Genomic DNA, 23,098 nt, shown 5'->3' with positions numbered 1-23,098 from the left:
ACCGTTCTCATAAGCTCGACGTGTGTGTGTTTACTGCCTGAACTACTCCTGGTTGTTACCTGTTTAAAATCAGACCCTAAAAGTCCCGCCTGCAACATGAAAAAAAAAGCTACTCCACCTTTCAGTGAAGTGCTCCGACAGCACAGATCATGTAGCTGCAGCTGTTAAAAGACTTAAATCCCATTTTCCAGAGTGTGTGTGAATGAGCATGTGGACATGACAATGAAGAAAACGCAGCTTAGGAAGGAGAAGATCGTTTAGTACCCGTTTTGAACCAGCCATCTTCAGTGAAGGCGTCTCTGGTCTCCTCAGGTCTGTTCCAGTACTCCTTAAAGACGGACGGACCTCGAACCAGCAGCTCTCCCTCTTTACCCTCAAGACCTGGACGTACCTGTGAGAAAGTCAAAACAGAGAAAAGAGATGAATTGGATAGATGGAAAAATACAGTTGAAAGGGGACCAGAGAGTGGCTGAGCCATCGTTAAGACTAACCGTCTTTTTAAGATAGTTTTCATTGAGAATTGTGTTTTTTTCTTTTTAGCAGTGCCAGTATTTTCTTTTTATCTGGAGTCCAAAAAGCCTAGTTAACAGCAAGCTTTCTGCTGCTGCTTTAAACTGTGGCAACATTATCAGATTAACAGACATGAAATAACTGCACCAAAAAAAGGGAAAGGACACTGAAGAAAAGGCAGAAAGTGAACACAATGTCCATTTCTATGTTGCTTGCAGTGTTAATGCTAGAACACTTCTCACTTTGGATAAAAGGATAAAGTTTTTAAAATGCTGCTTTTGTTTATCTTGTTAATTTTCTTAAATGCAAAAGCCTTAAACTGAATAAATATATGCATACATGTGAAAATTGGTTTATACTCTTAACTGGCTTCGATCGGGGATCGGTATGTCAAAAAAAAAAAAAATCCTTCCTCCAATTCCTCGTGTAAAAACTAAGAAATTGCACTAATTTGAGTCTATGAGCACATCAACCAATACTGACACACTATTTTCTGAGTATAATTAAAATCACAAACATTAGGTACATAAAGTACGCTTTGATGCATTGGAATAACCTTGTAATCCTTTTATTCTTGGTCTGATTCCAGACTACAGCTTCGATTAGAGAGCCTGCAGAATATTGTTTCCTTTCATGTTTTCAACGGCCTTAAAATCTACAAAAAATCAGAATCGCTAGGTAAGACCAAAAAGAAACAAAACAGAATCCATTACCTGCTAAGAAAAGCCTGCTCGTAGCATCTTTACTTTCAATTTTCCTTCTCTCACTGCAAATACCTTTGAGGTGTTGTAAGAGCTACTAATAGGCTTTTTATTTAATCTGATTCTTAGCATTTTTTTTAACAAGCCTATAAAAAATTCTGTATTATTTCGTTTGATTACTGTTTTGTAAATTGGTTTGAGGTAGAGTCAGTCCTTCCTGCATGGCTGTTTTAAGGCCACATCTCATGCAGACAATTTCATCCCATCTAGTGCATTTTATATGTGGGCGAATCTACTTGTAACAATGTCTGGAGTTGATACATAAAGATGTCTGAAAGGCCTTTTATGTCACATAGAATGCTACTAATTTAAATCCTGTCTGTGGATAGATTGCTGCTTTATAATGACTTATATTGATTTACCTGAGTCTCTTTGTGATTTCCCTCAGCAATCGTGGTGTTGGTGGTGTTACTCATGACGATTCGCACCTCTACATCCGGAAGAGGCAGCCCTACAGCTCCTGTCGACATCGACACAAAAGGCATGCAAAGAGATTGTGATTTATGAATGGTTCTTCTGAAAATAAACCCGCCAACCCAATAAGGAGAATAAATGACAATAAAGCGTGCGCTGACAACCTTCACTTAAGCATTTGTCAAGCAGCAGACAGTCTGCTGCTCCAAGATGGCATTAACCTCCATCCTCTGGGCACAACTGGTCACTAAAAGGTTTGCTGAGCTTGTAAAACTGGCAGCAATTCGTCTCAGTCGACACAAGCCGGCTCACTTTGACAGTAATGGGAATTTCTGGGCCATGCCTGATGCAGCTTTCCCCCCCCCCTCTCCTCTTTAACGACATCAAGAAAGCTAAAATAATAGAACAGTTGGGACATTCGTCTTGGGTCGCACTCTTTTTTTTTTTTTCTGAAGAAAGGAAGTAACTGACTGCAGAGTACAGTTTATTCCTTCGGTCTTAACTACTGCTGAGTGCTTGACAGGCTTCTTTTTTTTCTTTTTTCCTGATTTGACAGGTAAACAAAAACAAGAACTTTGTGTAAAAGCTGTGTACAAATGCATGAAATATGATCTGTTCCCAGATTTACTAAAAGCATTTTCCATCCTCGTGTGCTTGCAAATGCGACCTTTAAAGTTAAGCAATTATTGCATCAACGATTGCGCCAGAAAGGTCTCAGAGGTGTTCTCCTCGCGCCGGTGTAGGTGAGTGTGTTCAGGCTTGCCTTAAGGCTACGAAACCTTTTTTCAGAGACAACGGCTCGCCAAATGAAGAGCAGGTCAGGTCCTAATAACAGAACGAGTTTCTCACTTCATATTGATCTAATCAATTCAGGTCCTGAATGAGGGACTGGAGTTGAATGGATCAATACGAGAACCAACTGAGCACAAAAGTAACCAGAGCACTTCCCAATGGATCATCTGGGTCACTAACAAGTCTGAGTCATAAGGTCAGACGAGCTCAATCTCACAAAGTTTAATTGCAAACTTTGCTTATTGCTGGAAAAAAAAAGTTTAAATAAATTGGTTTTAGAATGACCAGAACCATAAACTCGATCTTTTTATATATGGCTCACTTGACATGTCTGTTAATATGAATTGTATCAGGAAATCCAAATCCAAGCCATTTAATGTGCTTATTTTGTTTTTATTCTAACTGTCTCTTGTGACATGTTGGAATATTGATATATTGAACATTGATTGACACAAAGACACTTGGCCATGAATGCACTCTCTGTATTTAATGTAGGGATACTGCAATGTCTAAAAAAAAGACAAAAGCAGGTCAGATGTACAGAATAATGTAAATATCAGCACCGGTTGCATCACTGTACCAGCACCTAAAAAAATCTTTGTAACAAAAAACAATTTTGTGCAATAGTGTCACTGCCTCCCTTCAAATGTTCCTATATTTTACACCTCAAGTTGTTTGCAATTCAGCTAAAGTAGCAAATGCCATCTAAAAGTCAGATTTTAGCTTTTTAACTAGACTTAGACAATCCTAAGTAAAACAATGAAGTCAAAGTGCTTCTTGCTGCTTTATCTGCCGACAGTCTCAGGAGCCCTTTTTGATTTTGTTTTCTCAAATAAATTTTTTCAAATAAGCAAATCACAAAGAAAGAAATGACTTATGCACTCTATGTGACGAGATGTATACCCAATTGATACTATATCTGAAGAGCTTTATGTTTTTCCCTTGAATGTCTTTTGTTTTTACTTTGTTTTGCTCTTTTGTGCAGTTTTAACAGGATAAGGTTTCGTTTAGATGATTTCAAGCAGAGCATAAATGTCACAAAGAGGAACGCAGGATAGCAAATTTTCTAAACATAGAATTATTCCTTTTAATTTCTTTCTGGAGGGGATTTTTTTTGCCTTAGCTTTTTACACCACTGCTATTCTATAAAGACTAGGAGCCAATGCGTCATTGCTGGCACAACTTTCCATTATGACATGTTCTAATTGGCCATAAAAAAAAATCAAAACCAATATTAAAAACCGCTGGATTCACTCACAACATTAAGGTGTGTTCACACTGAATGCAAACAAGGCGATTAGAGCGAGTGATTTACGTGTTACCCCTATACGTAAAGGTGCGATCAAGAGCAAATTAACGGTCGCGGAGGTGGCGAATCCAGGTTCAGAGAGTAAAAAGCCGGTCCACAGATTAGTTCCAACCATTTGCATTTCCAGCTCCACAGCATAGACGGGGAGTAAAATTACCTGGTTAAGTGAACAGGATGAAGGAAAACCAGTCAGGCTTTTTACTTTCCTGAAGCCGGATTCCCGCACTGCTGACGATCGGCGATGCAAACGACGCGTTTCAAGTGACGCGACTGGCGCGAAGGTGGTGAATAGAGTGAAGCAAAACTGTGAACTTCTCTGTCAATAATGTTGTGTCAACCAATCAGGGACTGGATCTGGTCAGGATGTAGGGTGAAGGAGCACAGTGGAGACTTTAGGCTGATTCACACTGCAGGATAAAAAGCCTGACTTTTGCACCGATCTTCCTGTTGCGACATGCGAGGCGAGGGAAACCCACAGAAAACAAACAAACAAACAAACCCACAACTCACCTCTATATTATAGTTTTTGATGTATTTTCTGTGTTAAAATTAGGCCACAAACTATCGGCATCATTCTTCCTCGTCGTCCATCTTTCTTTACGCTAAACTCATATTTAATCTCCAGAGGTTTTGCAAGATTTCCCGTCTGACACCCGCATGATCCTGAGTGAAATCTGTTTGTGTGTTTCCTTTTGATGGGACAACACACACCGTACGAGCAAACCTGTGATATCTACAATTTTTCTATCGTTATGTGCGGTGTCTCGAAGGCCGACAATTTTAAAATCTTACCGTGTGAACCAGCCTTAAGCTTTTTTTCATTCAAAATGGAAGCTACATTTCTACAGAGCACTGAATGATTTACTGACCAAAGACGGATGGACAGGCGCTCTTCAGCGGGGATAGAGTTCCTCTAGTTCATGTCCCGGATGGTGATCCGTCCCCCGACACGATGCAGCAGCTCCACATAATGGGTCCTAGACAGATGGAAGTACCGCTGGAAGCGACCGTCGTCCAGATGCCTGGAGAAGGTGGTGGTACTTGCCGAACCAGGGTGTGTCTCTGGAGGATCTGGTGGACCCAGGAACGCCGGAGCCGATGGCATTGTTCGTCTTTGCATATTACATCCAGCTCCACGACTAGCTCATTAAAATCAAGGTTCACCACAGTGAGTAGAACAGACAATAGGAGCTGGCAAGCTGATGGACACGCTTCCTTTTTGATGATGCTTTGGAGCTAGCTGGGCAAAATTTCGCTGCTTTGTCAGCGTGAATTGTTTTCGAGAGGGAGGTGAAAGCTCAAGAGACCAACGTCAGGAAAATTCGCCTTGTTCGCATTTGGTGTGAACGCACCAGTAGGGTTCCTGCACGGTTGCCACATGGTCAGAGACCAGTAGTTAGATTACTCTCCAAAACCTTTATGGAAAAGTTCACAGGGGGTTAGAACAGATACTTTTCTACCTTTCTGCAGAAGCTAGCTGTGCTGCAGTGAAGAAATAACATTTACATAAACAGTGACAATGATGTATTTTAGTTTCAGATGTGCTTTTTTTTTATTTCCGCCTGACACAATTTTGTTGGCATTTCAACATCAATTGTTGCTGCTTGTGTAAAGTTTACTTTAAAGTTACCTCCCCTGTCCTTAACAGATAAACAGGGGTTTGAGGGGAAAATGTCTTAGTGGTGCCTAGAGGACATAAAAATAATTCTTCAAAGTGGCTGAAAGCCAAAAGTAGGTCCATAAAAAAAAAAAAAAAAATCAAAAAAATAAAAAAAAGATGAAAGGGGCAGCAGAGTGAGAGAATACAGAAGATGGATCGAACCAGTATGCAGTAATCTCTCATGTTTACATCTAAGCGAGGGAACCGTGACCCAGAAAGCAATACTGTTTTATACAGGCTTCAAAATGGCAAAATATGTAGCAAAATTATGCCAGTTTGATGTTCTAAATATGTGGAAATGATTTTATACACTTCTGTCAATAAAGAGTTTTTTTTATAATCTTTCACGTGGCTGTTTGGATGAGGCACACGGCTTCGGTTCTCTCCTCTTGGAAGAGCGGTTCCTGTGGTTACTATTGATCTGTTTTAACCTACTTAAAGATGAGACAGGAACATACTGACTGAAACAGGCACAGGCTCATTCCTGCACGCACATCAACACACACACACACACACACACACACACACACACACACACACACACACACACACACACACACACACACACACACACACACACACACACACACACACACACACACACACACACACACACACACACACACACACACAGCTGAGGCAGAGGAAACATCAATACAACCGCAGACTTCTTAAAGACATCCCTAATAATCACCTGAGAGGAATCAAACAGCCTGCTCAGTTTTTGCCAAACAATAAATAAACAAAACCGCAACAAGAGAGCAGACAGAGGATTACCCAATCCACTTGCAAGGTAATTAGCTTTACCTGTACAAGGGTTGTTGACTGGGGATGAAGATGGTGAGGAAAGAGAAGAAGGGGGGATGACAGGTGAAGGCAGCGAAAGAGAGTAAACAACACAAGTTTGGCCTCATTTTTAGACCTGGCTTTTGTTTGCGGGAGCGAGGGAGATGAAGCTGGGATTGAGGGGTTTTACATGACATGACAGCAGAGAAAACTGCTCGTGATAAACAAAACACACAAAGTAGAAAGGCTCGGGGTGGAATTGTTAAAAGTTTAATGACATAAGACTGAATGGCGTTAAACGTTCCCCCACTTTTGTATGCTAACATTATGTACAACAATTAGTCTGTGAGGTGTTATTTTATTATGGAGCACTGATCACATTTTTTTAGTTAGGATTCTTAAAGAATTAATGCCTGAATAACCAAAATACAGCTGGTTCCAAAAGGTGCAGCAGCTGCCTCAAAGCAGTAAAGGTGGAGAAGAAATCATGACTGCTACAACACTTATCTATACAAGAAATAACATAAATAAAGCACCAGTGAAACGTAGTACTTCCAAAACACAGTTTTCTCTGTAGGACCTGATCAGGACTTTGGTTGCAAAGGGACAAAATATTTTAGTTTCCATGGAAGCTTTCCTCAGGATATTAAGCTTGGCAATTTTGGAAATAATCAGGATAGGAAACTTTTGTTGGCCGTTATATGAATCTAATGGATGAATTCCTGGGAGTAATTAAAACAAATGTTTCCACATCCAAATATGGATATAAACACTTTTTTTTCTCAAGCATGCAAAAAATCCTATTTATTTGTATGCAAAAGTTCAAACTCAAGTTTGAATTATTGTAATAAAATATCGATTATTTCTAAATTTTCAATTCAACTTAACAGCAACAGGAAGAATATTGAGTAAAATAGTCCTTATTCAGCGACAAAACCAATTTAAAGATTAGGTGAAATGAACTCCATTCAAAACTTTAAATTAAAGGGACCCTTATAGAATTTAAACATTTTTGCTTCGGACACAAAAAGGTGGAGTTGTCCCGGATTTTAAAACTAATTGTGCATTTGATAAACTAATCCACAGTGAATGTAGTGAGCCTGGCCTCAGTAGTCCTGCAGTAAACACTGTGATTGAGGAATATCAACGATAAACTCACGTATACCTGTGTTAAATTTGTTCTTTGAGATTATGATAAAGTACAGGTCTCAAAATATATTTATAAATCACTGTTCAGGGCCAACCTTCAAGGTTTAAAACTGCAGGTATATTTCTGTTTTCCATTAATTCTATATTTGCAACTTTGAAAATTACTGAAATTTTGCATCAGCAGCGTTACCATGGTCACTGCCTCCCATATTTTTAGGTTGATTTGGAGTCACTCCCTTTTCCCCTTGATGTGAAACAAATAACTGTATAAACTAAGATGCTACCTAACTTGGTAAACATGCCTCTCTAGAAGCTTTTCTGAGCATTTCCAGGTGTCTAGTTTTGGACACCTGGACAATTAACTTAGATCATCAGCGAAGACACAGACAAATCCTCTATACTGTTGTTTTTATTCTTTAGAGAGGGTTAAACATAATTCACCAATCTGCCAATCTAACTATTTGAATAAAATGTGCATGCTTAAAAAAATGTACTTAGAAGAGCTTGTGGACGCAGTCAAACCTCTGTACCTGGGGTTCGTTGACCCTTCAGGGGGTTGGAGAGCGCCATGCCGATCTCTGTCATGCCGTAGCGTTCCAGCAGCGTGTGTCCTGTGATCTCCTCCCAGCGCTGCAGGGTGGGCAGGGGGAGAGCAGCTGACCCTGAAACCATCAATCTGAAACGGGGAAACAAAATAAATAAATAAATAGAGCTCTTGATTTTTTAGGGGAAAAGGTATACAAAATGCAGCAGGACATTGAATAAAATATTGTCAGCAGAATGTCAATAAGATAAAATAAAAACCGAAGAAATCGCAGATTCATGAAAATAAGAATCACAATAGATGCACAATGGATTTAGTAAAAAAAAAAAAAAAAAAAGGCCCAAGTTCTGGTTCAGGGGCTGACAGAGGTGTTCTGCACATCAGCTTCAAGGGAAGAAAATAGATGCTTTAAAGCAACAGTACGCTAGTAACTCTAATCCCCAAAGTCTGTAGAAGTAGCTCCAACAGCTGCTGTGATAAAGGCTCATTGAGGCAGTTTAAAGGGGACATATCATGCTTTTTAGCTCTTCCTTTTCACATTGAAATCATTAATTTGTGGTATAAATAAAATGAGATTGGAGTCTACATTTTCCCCTTTTTCCCCCTGTCCTGAGGTGCGTTTGAGAGCAACTCATTTTGGTGCCGTCTCTTTAAATCTAATAGAGGCTGTTCACTACCCGTCCAGGTCACAGACCATTCAGTCATTTTTGTAGTATGCTGGGCGACGGTGTGATGAACAACCAAGCATTTTGACTTATCCACTTGTAGGTTCAGCATCGTTCAGCTTGGACTACAAAATTGCTCAGAGAAATAAAAATGGCGGAATGGCGAAACTGGTAAGCTTGAAGTCCATGACCTTGTTTAGCAGCTCTGCAGCAAATACTGATATGTAATACAGTACTCCAGGCTCCAGACCTTTTCAATTAAGAAAGCTTCCAGGACAGGAAGTGAAACGTCTTCAAACTTCGGAAAAAAAAAAGTCCAGTTGTTTTGTTTTTTCCTTTTTTATATGAGCATGACCTGGATGACTGAGAATCTTCACCAGCACACTGTGATGTTAATGAAAGGAATAGAAAACAGAGAAATCTGAACGGCTTGAAAAATATGACCCAAACAGAATATAAAGATATCTACGCAGCTACGCACCCCTTTAAGCCAACATAGACCCCTTAATGTTATTAATAACCAATTAATGACTAAATTGTATCCTTCTGCAGAGTAACTCAACCAAACCCAATTCAACTCAACAATCTGAGCAGCCAAAAAAAAAAAAATGTTACAAAATTTGACTGAATATTGATCATACAATCACTTTAAGTCACTTCTGTTTATATCACATAGGGTGAAAGACATGATTGTCTCCCAAAAAGTAATAACAAAATACACCACAACAAATTTCCCTGTGATGGATTTTGACTTCAAAACATATTAATTTATACAAGATTTTGAAAAAAATACAAACCCGCTGACTCTAACCCAGGTGTATACAGAAATACTAAACCAAAATCAGTGGGAGACTGCAGAAACGATGAACAGAACAGGAAAAACTATGATGATTTGGAAACAGCTTGAATCTTAAATTGAAGTAAAAATACATATTGTATTTTAGAGGCAATAATAAAGATACATGACATATTTATGGGGAAAAATATTTTTGTGGTTATAGTTAATAAATATTTTCATAAATGTTGAAAAAGGGAATATAATCGCAACAAATACTGATTACAAACTTTCGGTTCCACTTTAGTAATTAGCTAAAAGAGCGCTACAGAGAAAGGCAGTCTTCCAGCAGTGGAAATAGGAAAGGTTTCACTGCTGTGTAAAACTTTGAGAACAAATACTTATCATCCCATTCTGAATGAGATAATCAGATCTGAAATAAATTTGGATTGCATTATACATATGTACATAATATGAAAATACTCCAAAGGATGCTAGGAAAAAAAAAAAAAATCAAATACTGGACTGATTTAATATGAAAAGATTCTGACACAATCTTTACATCAGCCCAGTATCAACACAGTTCTGAAAGTGTCAATTGCTTTAAATAAATCAAGTATTCTTTTTTCCCACTTATCCCCTTGACATACATTTCTGCTTCAGCTTTGTGTTTTCATGTGCAGTTGTAAATAAATAATGCTCCAGGACTTCCTTTCTACCAATCCACTATATTACAGAATATGCAAAGGAATGGCTAGTGTAACTCGGCAGCTGAAGATGTTTTTCTTTTGGACATGTCAAAAACGTTTTGAAGCATAAACGTCACAACTAAGTGGCACAATATATACCGGACCTTTGAGTCACTGTTATGGTGTTTTTCGCAAGCTCTACATTAATGTCACATCAACAAACCAGTTATAACATTTATTTTTATGCTATGCTATGCAGATGCTCTGTCTGCGGCTGCAAAGAGTCACTCATCTCAGCTTGCTGAATGCTTAGAGTGGCTCACATGCCAGGGCTAGTCCAACCTATTTTCTGATTAACTCAAGAACATAATGAGTATTTAACCACTCGGGCGCACTCATAGACTGTGTATAAAGCACTGAAAGCAGTGTGTATAAAGGCTTACAGTCACTTAGCAAGAAAAGCATTATGGCGCTAACGCAGCAAAAAGTAACGCATTTAGTCTGCATGAGGAAGCAAAATGTTCAATTAATTAGAATATTATTGAAATGTTTATTTATTTCAGCAACGCAAATTACTAAGGGAAACATTATATATATTAACAATAATAAAACAAATTTCCAGCTCCAGCTAAGAAAACCACAGTGCTTAAAGGAGCTATAAGTAAGAAATATACAGTAAAATCAACCTAAATCATTCTCATTTATCACCTGGTCTCTATAAACAATCGGTCCTCTCCATCAACAATGTCTTAATCACGTTTTTCTCCTTTCAAACCTAGAGGTATGGAGCTACTTCAGCTCAGAGTGTAGCCCGTGTTTACTTCCTGGTTCCAGAGCCAATCATATGAGAGCTCCAAGAGTTCCCAACACAGCAGCATTTGATATTTTATTTTGGCAAAAGAGCAGCAGCCTGCTAACATGGAAGCCAGTAAGAGAAGGGGACCAGAAATAGATCAGAATACATCATAAACCTATCCTATGTAAGTAAAAATTCACAACAGCTAATATGCCGTTTAAAAACGGCATATTAGATTGCCTGTGATTGGCAAGCTGTTGTACCGATTTAAGCCACAAGGTGTCAGTATCACTTACAGCTCCTTTAAGATTAAAATATTGGATCAGACCAATAAAAAAGCAAAAATTTTCATCCAGAAATTGGGGCTTAATGAAAGGTATGTTTAATACCTGCTTAAAGGTTGTTGTTTTTTTCAATGGGTACTTTTAATCTGACAAACAAGCCTATTAGAAATGCATATTATAATTTATTGAATATTAGTGCATATTTTATAGCTAATGCCAATACACATGCACTCTATATATAATGGGGATGCATAAAACATATATTTTTTTTAATATTTGCCAACATTACAAGATAAGAAATAGAGTGCAAGCAGCTTTATATTTTCCACCACTATTTGGGACATTAATCAGTTTTAGATGAACCTGAGATAAGCACCTGATTCTCTCTTTGCAAACTGCTTTGACAAAATCCTTGACATGAGGCTGTGTGAAGTGCTGATCATAGTACTGGATCAGCTTGGAGTAAATAGTTGGCACGGCCATGAACACGTTAACCACTGGAGCCTTGAAGCTCAGGAGCATCTCCCATACCTGGGGACACACAGAGAGGGAACGAGTCAGGCCGAGATAAGGAGAACGCATTGCTGAAATGGGAGAAAAGGAAAACGATAAGGAAAGGTTAAGAGAGAAGCAATGACTGCAACAAAAAGGGGGCAATGAAAACTAAATCATCACATCCAGATTTATTCCATTAGTGCTATAGAAAAAAAAACGACATTTTTTCCCCTTTCATTTGATGTAAATGGCAGAGTAAAGTCCGCAGCAGCCTCATATTAAACCTGTCAACACAATGTCAGAAAAAGACAAAAAAAGTCAAGCTTTGTAAAGGTCAGGAGGAGGGAGACAGCCAACTGCTGAAGGGCAGAGCAGCAACAACGACCAAAACAAAGACTAGCCGTACAAGCATTTTTGAGAAACGGGTGATGTTGAGAATGTCCTTTTACGGTAAAATGCACACAATCAGTCATAAAGCACACTAAACAAACCTATCATTTAAATGTTAAAGAATATACAACTCAAAATGACCACCGAGTAGCTTTCTACATGCCGCTTGTTGGCGGAAACAGCTCATTTACTATGTGCTCGCAAGATTAAAGTAACATTTTTGAATTTTTCCAATCCTTACAGCATCTAATCAAGGTAATTTCATAGTGAAATTTAAGTATCAAAGGCAATACAACAATTGTGCCAGAAAGATCAAGTATTGACTGTCAGCGTTAGGAAGTATAAGTCCAGGGATGTATTTTAGCTATCCATCAGTCGTTATAGTTTCATGTATTTAAGGGAAAACAACAAAAAGCAGCAAATATTGCAGCCGGAGATCAAAGTGACTGTTGTTTAACTGAGGTGAGGAAATTATTGGATTGCTTTTTATTTCTCTCACACTCACAAACTGCATGGTTTGTCTTCACGCGGGGCCATGCAGGCTGAACGGTTTGTCTTCTTCACGCGGGGCCATGCAGGCTGAACGGCGACTTGATTTAAACCTGGTCAGGGAAGGTCGGACCAGATAACCAGCTGAGTAGCGTCCCTTTAACATCTACAGGACATCAAGGTTCATGTTAGTTATTTTAAATCTGTCCACCAATAATTCCCATAACATCTCCAAAGAATGACTTTCACATTTGGAAATGCCTTTTGAACATCGCATAACATCGATTTTTCAGGGCTACCCTGAACACCTGAACTTCTGAGAGGATCCATTAAAGCAAAAGATGGAAGAACGGGATGGAGTAAGTGAAGGAGAACAACAGTTTCTCCCAGCTTTGTCTCCGTTTATAGGAGGAAAAAAATGTTCCTCTTTTAGCCATCTCTCATTTCACTTTACTTATCCTCACTTCTTCTGTGTTCATTCTGCTCTAATTTCCCAAGTGCTTCATCTTCATTCCCTGCTCCCATCCCTGACCTCTCATCCTTTGCTCATCATCCCCCCCCCCACCCTTGCTATCTAACATTCACTTACCTTCTCTCTACATTTTGTAATTTCTTGCTCCACTGCCTCTGCAGTCTCTTCCATATACATCCGCACCTGGATGTGTGCTCGCACAGAGAAAAATGCTGTTTTTTTCCCCCTCTCATCACTTCCACTCTCAGTGACACCAGACACTCCTTAATGTGCTTCCACTTCTTCCTTCAAATAACCTCATTGTTGACTCGTCTACTCTATTATCCATGAAACTTCGTCTGACTTTTCTTTATCTCTAACAGACAACTATAACAAACACACAAATGAGAAGATACGTTGACAACAATATCCCAAGCTGATCCGATAGCTGCAGAGCATTAAGAGCGCACCTGTTCGTATACAGAGAGAGAAAAAAATTATTAAGTGAGCGTGCCCTGACCAATCTGGGTGGTGTCTGTCAAGTGCACTGAGGCGCTTCCACCAAGTTCACTCCAGAGGGGAGGGGAAGGTAATTTATGTCTATCAAGGAGCTGGTCTCCACCTAGGGGACGAGAACCTGAGAACCCAGAGTTGCAGCCTGCATCCTTAACAACGTCCACTTGTTGAAAGCTTGGCTTTGCCCTCAACGTGGGAGCTCAACTCAACTCAATGTCAGCGTGCAGCAGCACCGACAGCTGACGCGCTCACCAGAGCTTCAATCTGCCCATTCTATGACAAGCTGTCACAGTTGGGAATAACTTTATATTATATTTTATATATATATATATATATATATATATATATATATATATATATATATATATATATATATATATATATATATATGTAAAGCAAATGTGAAATAGTGTTTTTCGCTTGATTATCTCTTACCTGAGATTGACAGGAGGAATGCTTGAAAATCTTAAGTGGCTTCTCCTACCTTTTTGGCAGAAACTAAAAACATTGAGTTTTTAGACTCATCAAAAGCCAGACTTTGAAAAACCGACTTGATTAATTTTTTTGAGTTTAGTAAAAATGGGTTTGCAGGGGCTAACCCTCCAAACCCATTTAAATTCTGTGGGACTAAGGAGAGCTGCGTATCCGTCAAAAAACCGGCACCACAACTTTTCTCCAGCGATGTTTGATTTGACTGTTAAATCAAAACAAGATCGACTCAACTTAGTTTATAAAATTTATAAAATTGGAATTGGCCAAAATCTGAAATGGTAGGTCAGACCTGACAGAAAAAGTGGAAAGCGGTGTTGGCCAATACATCTATGTTGAAACTTTTGTTTTGCATGGGTTCTGTGATCAATCAGAGCAATAAACAGCAACAGACACCAGTGAAGCGCTTTTAAAAACGTCAGCAACGGTTAGTAAGAATTTTATTATAAAAGATAAACATCTGCAAGAAAATATAAAAGTTGGCAAACTTACAGCAGTTAATCAATCGTAGTTTAACTTTTTTTTAAAGTATCACAAAAACTCATGATGGATCTAAGGAGGAACATAAAGGACTGCACAAATTTTTTAAACAAGATTATTGTGCAAGTGGCGCCGAGAAAAAAAAAAATAAAAATAAATAAATAAAATAAAAGTATAAATAATGCAGTCTATGTAATCCTTAGCAATAATGATGTGGTTCACACTGAAAGTGCAATGATTGCAGTGCACCTCTGAGAGAAGGTAAATAGAATACAGGTTTAGAGACATAAACCAGAGTTGAACTAAAGAAAAAACTACCTGAGGGTTTCCAAGCTGAGTGCTCATCAATCTTTCATCAAGGCTGCTTTGTAAAATGTCGTTGCTTTCAGGAATGCAATGCACTTACTCCTTCTCTCCGTCTCTCCTGGAACACCTGACATGTCAATATTTGCTCTGAATATTACAAAACCAGGCTGTTGTCCTCAGTCTGTGACACTGTATTGTTTTATTCAACAGCAAAATAACGCACAGGATGATTTTTTTTTTTTTTAAATGATTGCAATTCTTCCCAAGTTTAAATTGACTAAATTTAACCAGCGCACTCTGCTGTCTAAACTAACCTTCAAAACTCTCACAGCATATGAAAGACCATTGTTCACACCGTCAAAGTGCTGGAGGTATTTTTCTGAGAAGAAAAAAAATAACATCTTGAGCTTGCAGCCTGGTGTAGGAGGTCAGGGATGATGCCTGAACACTGATATCTGCGACAGCGTTCCTATATCTCTATTCTTTTTAAACTATTTTTTTTTATAAGTTCTTAGCTTAAAACAAGAGAAGCCAGCGTATATGAGAAAAGATGCACCTAACCTCCTTTAAATCCACTCCTACACACCCAGCCACCCCACCCCACTCTCAGGGCCAAACAAGCACTATCATCCTTCAATGTCATCTCATCGATTGATCTGCTGCTTAAGCCCCTGCCGTGAGTCGGCATTGGTCACATACAAAGCCACACAGGGCAATTCATCACCGAGAGCCGAACGCTTAGTTTGACAGTCGGGAGGAGAGCAGGAGGAGACGCTTATAAAGGGGCAGAGGGAGCAGAGATGAAGCAAGGACAAGAGGGGGAAGCAGAAAACCGGGAGAAATGAGGAGTGACAGAAACAGACCTGCTATGAAAACAGATAGGGAAGCTTAAATCCTAAATGATATAACGGCGCACGGAGGGAAAAGGGCAAATGACGAGAGAGGGGGATTCAGACCTTGTGAGGCTGGAATTCAGGGAGCATGACACAGGTGGCCCCCACCCAGAGCGGGCACAGCAGCTTGTTGACAATGCCGTGAACGTGGTGGAGTGGCAAGGTGTGCAGGATGACGTCATCTTTAGACCACGCCCACTCAGAAACCAGACACTGGACCTGAGACGGTGGAAAAGAAGGACAGACAGAAAATCTGCATGAAAGATCTGCAAAAAAAAAACAGCAAAATAAGAATAAAAATACTGTATTCAACTGAACAGCCACTGACTTTTGCAATACTGACTACCTGTAAGGATGAGATCTGATGGAAAACAGAGCACTGTGATTATAAATTCGTCGGACATGCTTTAATAGCAAGAGGATAAAAACAGAAGCAGAGAATGACAGATTAGATTACAAGTTTTTATGCAGTCCTCTCTTTAGTTTAAAAAAATCCAAGTTCTCGCCAGTAGAAATGTATTTTTTATGATAAAACAAACTTTGCTGACAATGAAGTTCTTGGGTCACCCTTTTATTATTAATCCTTCCAAAGAGCCTGACAGCATAGTTATTTTATCTTCTTGTCTTTCCAGCCCGTGCACCTGACAGCGTGCGCTCCAAAAACAAAGGTAACTGGACCGCTGTGGGTCGGTTTATTTCTTTTGCAAACTTTTACCTCATTCATTGTCTTTTGTAGCTTTAAACATCCCATTTCGTGCTTCCTAACCCTTCCGTACAGGTTTGTTTATCCTGGCGGTTTTGAATTATTGCACTGCTAAAAAGCATGTCAAAATCTCTACTACGATTTAATTCTGAATTATTTTCTGGAGATTTTTTTTTTAAATCAGTGGGTTTCTGATATTATCAACTCTAAAAGTGATCCCCTGTGGATAGGAACACATTCCCTGCAGGAGACTACTTTAAATCATATTTCCTCAAAGCTGTGTCCTCAAACGTTTTCCAATGTGGGTTTGAATTAACTCACCTTCACTATTTATGTTATACATACAAAACACTTGTTAAATCCTAAAACGTTGCAGCTATTTAACGCTTGAATAAGTCATTGATCAGAGGTATCAGATGGAAATGAAAAATCCAAAGAAAATGTTGAAAAAGCACGGAGAACTGCTTATAAAAAGCACTTAAAAAGGTTAAAAAGAAATGCTTTTGTGTAAAATAAATGCAACAAAATCAGGGATGACTCAATACTTTTGCACATTGCTGTTCATCGTCATTTTTTTTTTACTTTACTTTGTTTTGTTCTGGTGTAAGTTTAGCCATTCAATCCAATGTTGCTGTTTTATCTGCACTTTTACCAGTAGCCAGCTGGGAACTCTAAATTTCTCCTGCTTGTGTGGAGGAACATAAAGTCAAGATCCTGACCACCAGTAAGGCTCCTGTTGGAGAGGAAGCTCTCCTTTCTTCCTTCTCGCAGCGTGATGTGCAAACGGTACAAAAATAATATTTAGCGTAGTTGAAACCATTTAAAGAAATTATATTCATCTTTTTTCCTATTAAAAAAGCTATGTTTTGCTATTATTGAAGCTGCTCTGGACCAATTTATCCCAGCAGGAACTCAGAAGATTTATTTAACTATAAAAGAACTGAGAGCAAAATTAACACCAAACATTTTTTAAAGCAGTAATCATAAATTAAAACTGTTTTTTTATTGATTACTGTACACAGTAGATTGCAATATTATTTCAAATGGTAATAAGCATGGAAATCGGTTCAGAACTGCAGGGTGTAAAAGCTAATGTGTTCAAGGGGAGGTCAATAATCAGAATTTCTTCAGAACCACAACCCTTTGGAAGGGGAGAAGAGCGATGAATCTGATGATTAGTCGCTGTGCGCCTCTGATATCTTTGGCAGCATCAGCTGTGGTGCCTCTGCTCTGGTAAATCTAGCTGGTAAAACAGCGTCATCTTCATGTTGTCAACATGACAATCATTATGTTCAGCAAGAACTCAACAGAAAACAGTGCAACGGCATATTTAAAGAAACACACTTGCTGTTTTCTTGTAGTTCAAGCCATAACCTAAACCACTTACATCCAGGCCAAAGTGAACTATTACTCAGTTAAAGGGGTTCATTTTCCAGCAATTCCTGGAAACATTGACGACATTCTGCACTGTGCCTCATGATGAGGTAACATCATGCACCAGGACATCCTCACAATGCGTCTCGGTCACTCAAGTGCAGAGAGGCCTGTCGACACCAAAGCAAGGCACACTAAACTTAATATTTCTTAATTCAAATGAATTTACCAACAGCCTTTTCCAAGAACCCTGACAACCTGGCGGCCTTCGCTTCCAGGAAATCAATCAATCACTCATTCTTCTGGTACAGTCAGCAACAACCGAAGCTCTGCCTCCATTCAGAGTGATTTCATTATCCAGGCGGCTGGACAAATAGGGAAAAAAAAATACTCAGAAGATGTCTCTGTGGACTTCGGATGGCATAAACATGGAAATCTGATGATGGTTTCTGAATGTTTCTTTCATTTAAAATGTAGCATATATGGGTAGTTTTATTTTATGTAGATCACTTTATGATCAGTTCCACAAATTCAGCTAATAAACTAAGACGAGGTAAAGAGACATAAGTGTCTCAGTGTTACCAGGTTTAGAGAGGAAGCTGTTAGTGTAGCAAAAATATGAATTTACATGGTTAAGCCCATAATGTAAAGTTTAATGAATTTACACCGGATTCTGTTATGCTCTGAGGTGTATCGTGGGAAACCACTTGAAAAAATAAAAGTCCTTGAATCTATTTCAAATCACTGATTTAAAAGTTGCATGCATTTCCATTTTTTTAAATAAAGTTTCATTTCACAGGGAGTTCATATAAACTTTTTCCCAAAAGTCCAATTTTGAGATTTTTCTACCAGTTTCTTAACAGTCTGTACATTTAGGCTCAAAACTGCTACTTTGTTGGACTATTAACCTTATATAACACAGATCATGAAACAACAGAAGGAGAAAATTGGATAGTGACTCTCTATGAGTAAAGCTCTATTTCACTGTTTGTTTGGTTTTGTTTCTTTGCCCTGAAGAAATTTAAATAAAACTTTGTCTCAAACTCCATAGAAATTAAAACCTGCACCTGATTCGCCACCGTTCTAAATAAATAGAGATTATGTAAATCACAGTTTGTTATATGTTGTACTTTTTTGTCTGTAAAACTTCTGAAAAATAAGAGTTTGTCATCTAAAACGCCCAGTTTTAGAACCACAGCTCTGAGTTAATACCCTGTTTTCTGAGGTTCTGGATCAAAAAAGTATCAAAGTATCCGTGGATGTGTCAGCAACTTAAAAAAAACAATACTTTTCTTCATATAGGGATATGTTAGTTAGGAAAGTTTGCCCCTGTTAATAGCTCAAAACATTGTTTTTTTTTTATTTACTCATGTTACATTTGTCTGATATAAAACATTTTTGATGATATGAAACATTTAAGTAAAAAAAGCTAAAACCTGTTAGGGGATACATACTTTTTAGGACACTGTAGGATCTAGATCTTGTCAACTACCACTAAGAAAACAGATGTGCGACTAAAAAAAAGAAAAAAAAGAAAAGTTTTTTGTTTAAAATTTAAGTAAAGGTTCAGGAGTAATGATTTACCATGGCTTGGATGCTGCTGTGTGTATGTAGGACCCCTTTGGGACGCCCAGTGGTACCACTAGTGTAGATGATCATAGCCGGTCGATCAGCCCAGTCTCTGATGGCGTTCTCCTCCTCGCCTGAAGGAGTACCAACATCATCTACAGTGTGCAGGTCTGACGTAGGAGGGAGCGTCAAGCAGGGAAGCCCCAGCTTCTGCGCCAGTGGTTCAAGAGTCTCTCCATAAGGATGTGCTGCCACCAGTAGCGAAGTCTGGGAATCGGAAATGATGTACTCCAGTTCTGAAAGAGGGTGTTTTCGGTAGAGTGGCACCGCCGTCCCACCGCTCATCCAAGCTGCCCACTGTGCCACCACGTAGGAAGCGTCGTTGGCACAGAGGAAGGATATCCGTCTTCCATCAAGACCCCCGAGGCCAGAGTTCAAGGTTGCACTGATTCTGCTGGAAAGCGCTAAGTTGCTGCAGTACAGCTGCTTGTAGCTGTGCCTCCCACTGCTGTCCACAATTGCGAGCCTTTCTCCAAACCCAAGGGCTCTGGTAAACACAGGCCTCGGGTTTATCCTCAAGGACGGCGCGGTAGTCCACCTGTGAGCGCTTCTTTGAGCCGGCACCCTCAGCGACCATCGTCCTGGCTCTGATAGGTGGAGCTTTCTGGTGAGGCTCGCTTTCCGGTGAAGAAGGGTCGACCTCAGAGGACTTTTGGTGAAGAGAAACAATTCTGACAGCATGTTTAAAACCTAGCTGATCATCACCTTCTGGGGTTTGCGTGTCAAGTCGGCTCCATCCACAATCTCGACCATCTAACGCTCATATCAAACAATAGCCTGGAAGACGAGAAGAAAAACAAAAAAAACGGATAATTTATTTGTTTCATAAAGCTGAATTAAAGTCTAAAGACCTGTTATTTGGCAATGAACATGCAATACGGACGGTTACAATTAAATCACACATTTCTTTGTGTGCAAAGAAATAAGTCAGGCGAAAAACATGCAATCTTCAACATGCCCACCACTTCACAAGGAATCGTCTTTTGTTTTTTTATTTTTTTTACTCTGTTCACAGATGGACTCAGTCTGACTTTAACCACACAATTTACTGTGAGGGGCTAGTGTAAAATCCATGTGGAAAAAGCCTTAATTATTAGTATAGACACTTATTTCCATCGCAGTAACCAGAGACTAAGATCTTAACATAATTTAGCATACAAAAATAAAGCAATGGCTCAGAAATATACAATTTTAATAGAGAAATGCATCGTCCACAGAACATCTTTGCATTACATCAGAACAATTCATTTATTATTCAACTAAATGAAGCAAGTCTCCTCTTAAACTCTCAAACGTTCCCTAGCAACTTCATCATTGCGCTGTCGCTATTTAGCGTGCCTTTGGGGAAAGAGGAGAGGAGCAGAGCTGCTCCTTGTTCCTGTCATAACTCCTGCAGAGAGCAGCTGAAAGCAGCACGATCCGCTTTATTTAAACACGAACTTAAACAACTACGGAGGAGACATCCATCTCCGGAGAGGAGGGAATAATGCGTGGGCATCCCATAATGCTCTCTCAGCCCACCAACACTCACAGCTTCATAAAACAGTCGTTTGCTCTTCTGTATTTCGCTCTCAACTCACCCCAAAACAAAGTGAAGGACGGTGTAGCGCCAATATTCCGCCGGTAAGAAACAAGCGTACGCTGAACAGTTCCTATCCAGTGAGAGGAAGTCCTACGTTCGCATGTTAGAATAGAACAGAACAGAATAGAATAGAATAGAATAGAATAGAATAGAATAGAACAGAACAGAACAGAATAGAATAGAATAGAATAGAATAGAATAGAATAGAATAGAATAGAATAGAATAGAATGTATTTTACTGTCCCTCCGTGGGGAGATTCGTGTGTTCCAGAAACAAAGCGAAAGGCAGATTCACACGAAAAAATAAATAACTAATAGAAAAACAGACTCTACAGTAAAAGGACAAATTTACAACACCATTAGATACTTTACAGTTTCTTCAGATAGCATGCTCTGATTAAATAAATGCCCAACTGAGTAGGGTGATTTAAAAAAAAAAAAAACTTACAGAACGTGCATGTATGTTTGTGGGGTAAAACAACAAAAACAACTATTTACAAGAAATAATAAAAAAAAAGTGCAAAAACAGCAGGGATGTAAACACGTATTGAGTTTGTTAGAACCACCTATGGTTAGATAAAGTCTAACAGCTACTGGGAGGAAAGATGCAATAATGTTCCTTCGTACACCTCGGATTCAGCATCTGTCACTGAAGGAGCTCTCCAGTTCTGCAACAGCTTCACACATGGGGTGGGAGACATTGTCCAGCAGTGATGTCATTTTTGCAAGAGTCCTTTTGCCACCTGCACCGGCTCAAAGATATTATGCAGATGTTATAAGATATTATTCAGTGGGAAAGGACACACAGACATGGATGGATGGATGGAGCAAATGGACAGGTGGAAATTAAACCAAACTGTGCATCCTCTTCATTAAGACATATGAGGGAACCAACTAGGTGAACAAATTTCATGCGAATGTATGTTGCAATGACAATAAAGATGATTTTGTTTATCTAGTTTATTTTATCATGTAAAAATGTGTTTTAAAAACTATATATATATATATATATATATATATATATATATATATATATATATATCTTTATCTAGTTTATTTTATCTTTATCTAGTTTATTTTATCATGTAAAAATGTGTTTTAAAAACTATATATATATATATATATATATATATATATATATATAGTTTTTAAAACACATTTTTACATGATAAAATAAACTAGATAAACAAAGGCAACTCTGATTCTGCCATCAATTTGTGAAAAGTATCAGTTTATCTTTTTGAAAGCAAATTTAATTTAGAAGTTTGGTTTTCCAATTATTCCATTGTTCTTTGTGCAAGTCTATGTAACTTTTATTTTACAATCCCGCAGACCTTAAAACCTTATTAATTACAGATCTGCTCAAAACAATACAAAACTGGCGCATTCTGTTGTTTTGTGGACGCTGGCAAAAGCCCACACCCTGCAGTCTCACTGGTGCGCCTCAGAACCAAGGATGCGGATGCGGGGAGGCAGTGCAGCATATATGCAGCTACCACACACAGTGCTGCCTTTGGCCTCAGATCACATGCCAGTTCTTTCACTTAGCATGCCAACTAGCTTGGCTGGCTCCATCATCCCAGTGCAAGTGGGCATGTTCAGCCGCCAGCTGGCAGTCGCGGGCCTTCAGTAAGAGAATGGTACAGGCATGGCACGCGTTCAAAAAGTTTTCCTCTTCCCTCCCCAAACCCCCTACTCTGCAGACGAGGATGGCATGTTCCTAACGAAACTGGAGGCTTTGTTTGAGAGAATCCCCCTCCACTCACAGGAATAGTATCGTCAAAGACCACTCGACTCCCATTTTTAAGGGAAAAGCTGCAATTGCTACCCCTGGCTGCGCCGCCGTTGTTTCAGGAAATATTTTATTAGTGGGGAATTTTCATAGTCCCTGGACACTTTTCTGGATGCAGATGGCACTGCCAGGTTTTGTCAGGATTCTGCCTAAAAGTGACCAAACGTAACCTCGGAGGAATCGGAAGAAACGAGAAGACGGCTTGAGTTTTTCAATTCGTTTCCTGGATGTTGGCCATTTCTTCGACGTATACGACATGGGGACTGGAATCTGTGCCAAAAAGAGATTTATTTGCATCTCTAGGAATATGCAAGGTTGGAAAACAAGCATCGCATATAAAACCGTGATGGGAAAGAAAGGTATGGGGTCGCACAA

General features: G+C 39.1%; 1 protein-coding gene across 2 annotated transcripts in view; it reads right to left on the bottom strand.

The window, feature by feature from the left end:
• The window catches only part of acsf3 (acyl-CoA synthetase family member 3), a 49,304-nt gene extending 28,329 nt beyond the window's left edge, over positions 1-20,975 (bottom strand). Inside the window, exons 1-7 of one of the 2 annotated variants that reach the window (XM_012850780.3) lie at positions 20,930-20,975; positions 19,305-20,126; positions 15,707-15,862; positions 11,511-11,665; positions 7,912-8,057; positions 1,634-1,731; positions 265-391 (exon numbers count right to left, since the gene is read on the bottom strand). In XM_012850780.3, the coding sequence (XP_012706234.2) occupies positions 265-391; positions 1,634-1,731; positions 7,912-8,057; positions 11,511-11,665; positions 15,707-15,862; positions 19,305-20,030 (1,408 nt within the window). In that variant the 5' untranslated portion in view covers positions 20,031-20,126; positions 20,930-20,975. Of the gene's footprint in view, positions 1-264; positions 392-1,633; positions 1,732-7,911; positions 8,058-11,510; positions 11,666-15,706; positions 15,863-19,304; positions 20,127-20,880 lie in introns of both variants that reach the window. The other variant, XM_036136161.1, reaches the window with a different exon arrangement.
• Between the last annotated feature and the right edge of the window lie 2,123 nt (positions 20,976-23,098).

This window comes from Fundulus heteroclitus, chromosome 4, assembly GCF_011125445.2.
Source record: "Fundulus heteroclitus isolate FHET01 chromosome 4, MU-UCD_Fhet_4.1, whole genome shotgun sequence".
In the NCBI taxonomy this organism is placed as follows: Eukaryota; Metazoa; Chordata; class Actinopteri; order Cyprinodontiformes; family Fundulidae; genus Fundulus; species Fundulus heteroclitus.
This window is presented reverse-complemented; position numbering and strand designations above follow the sequence as displayed.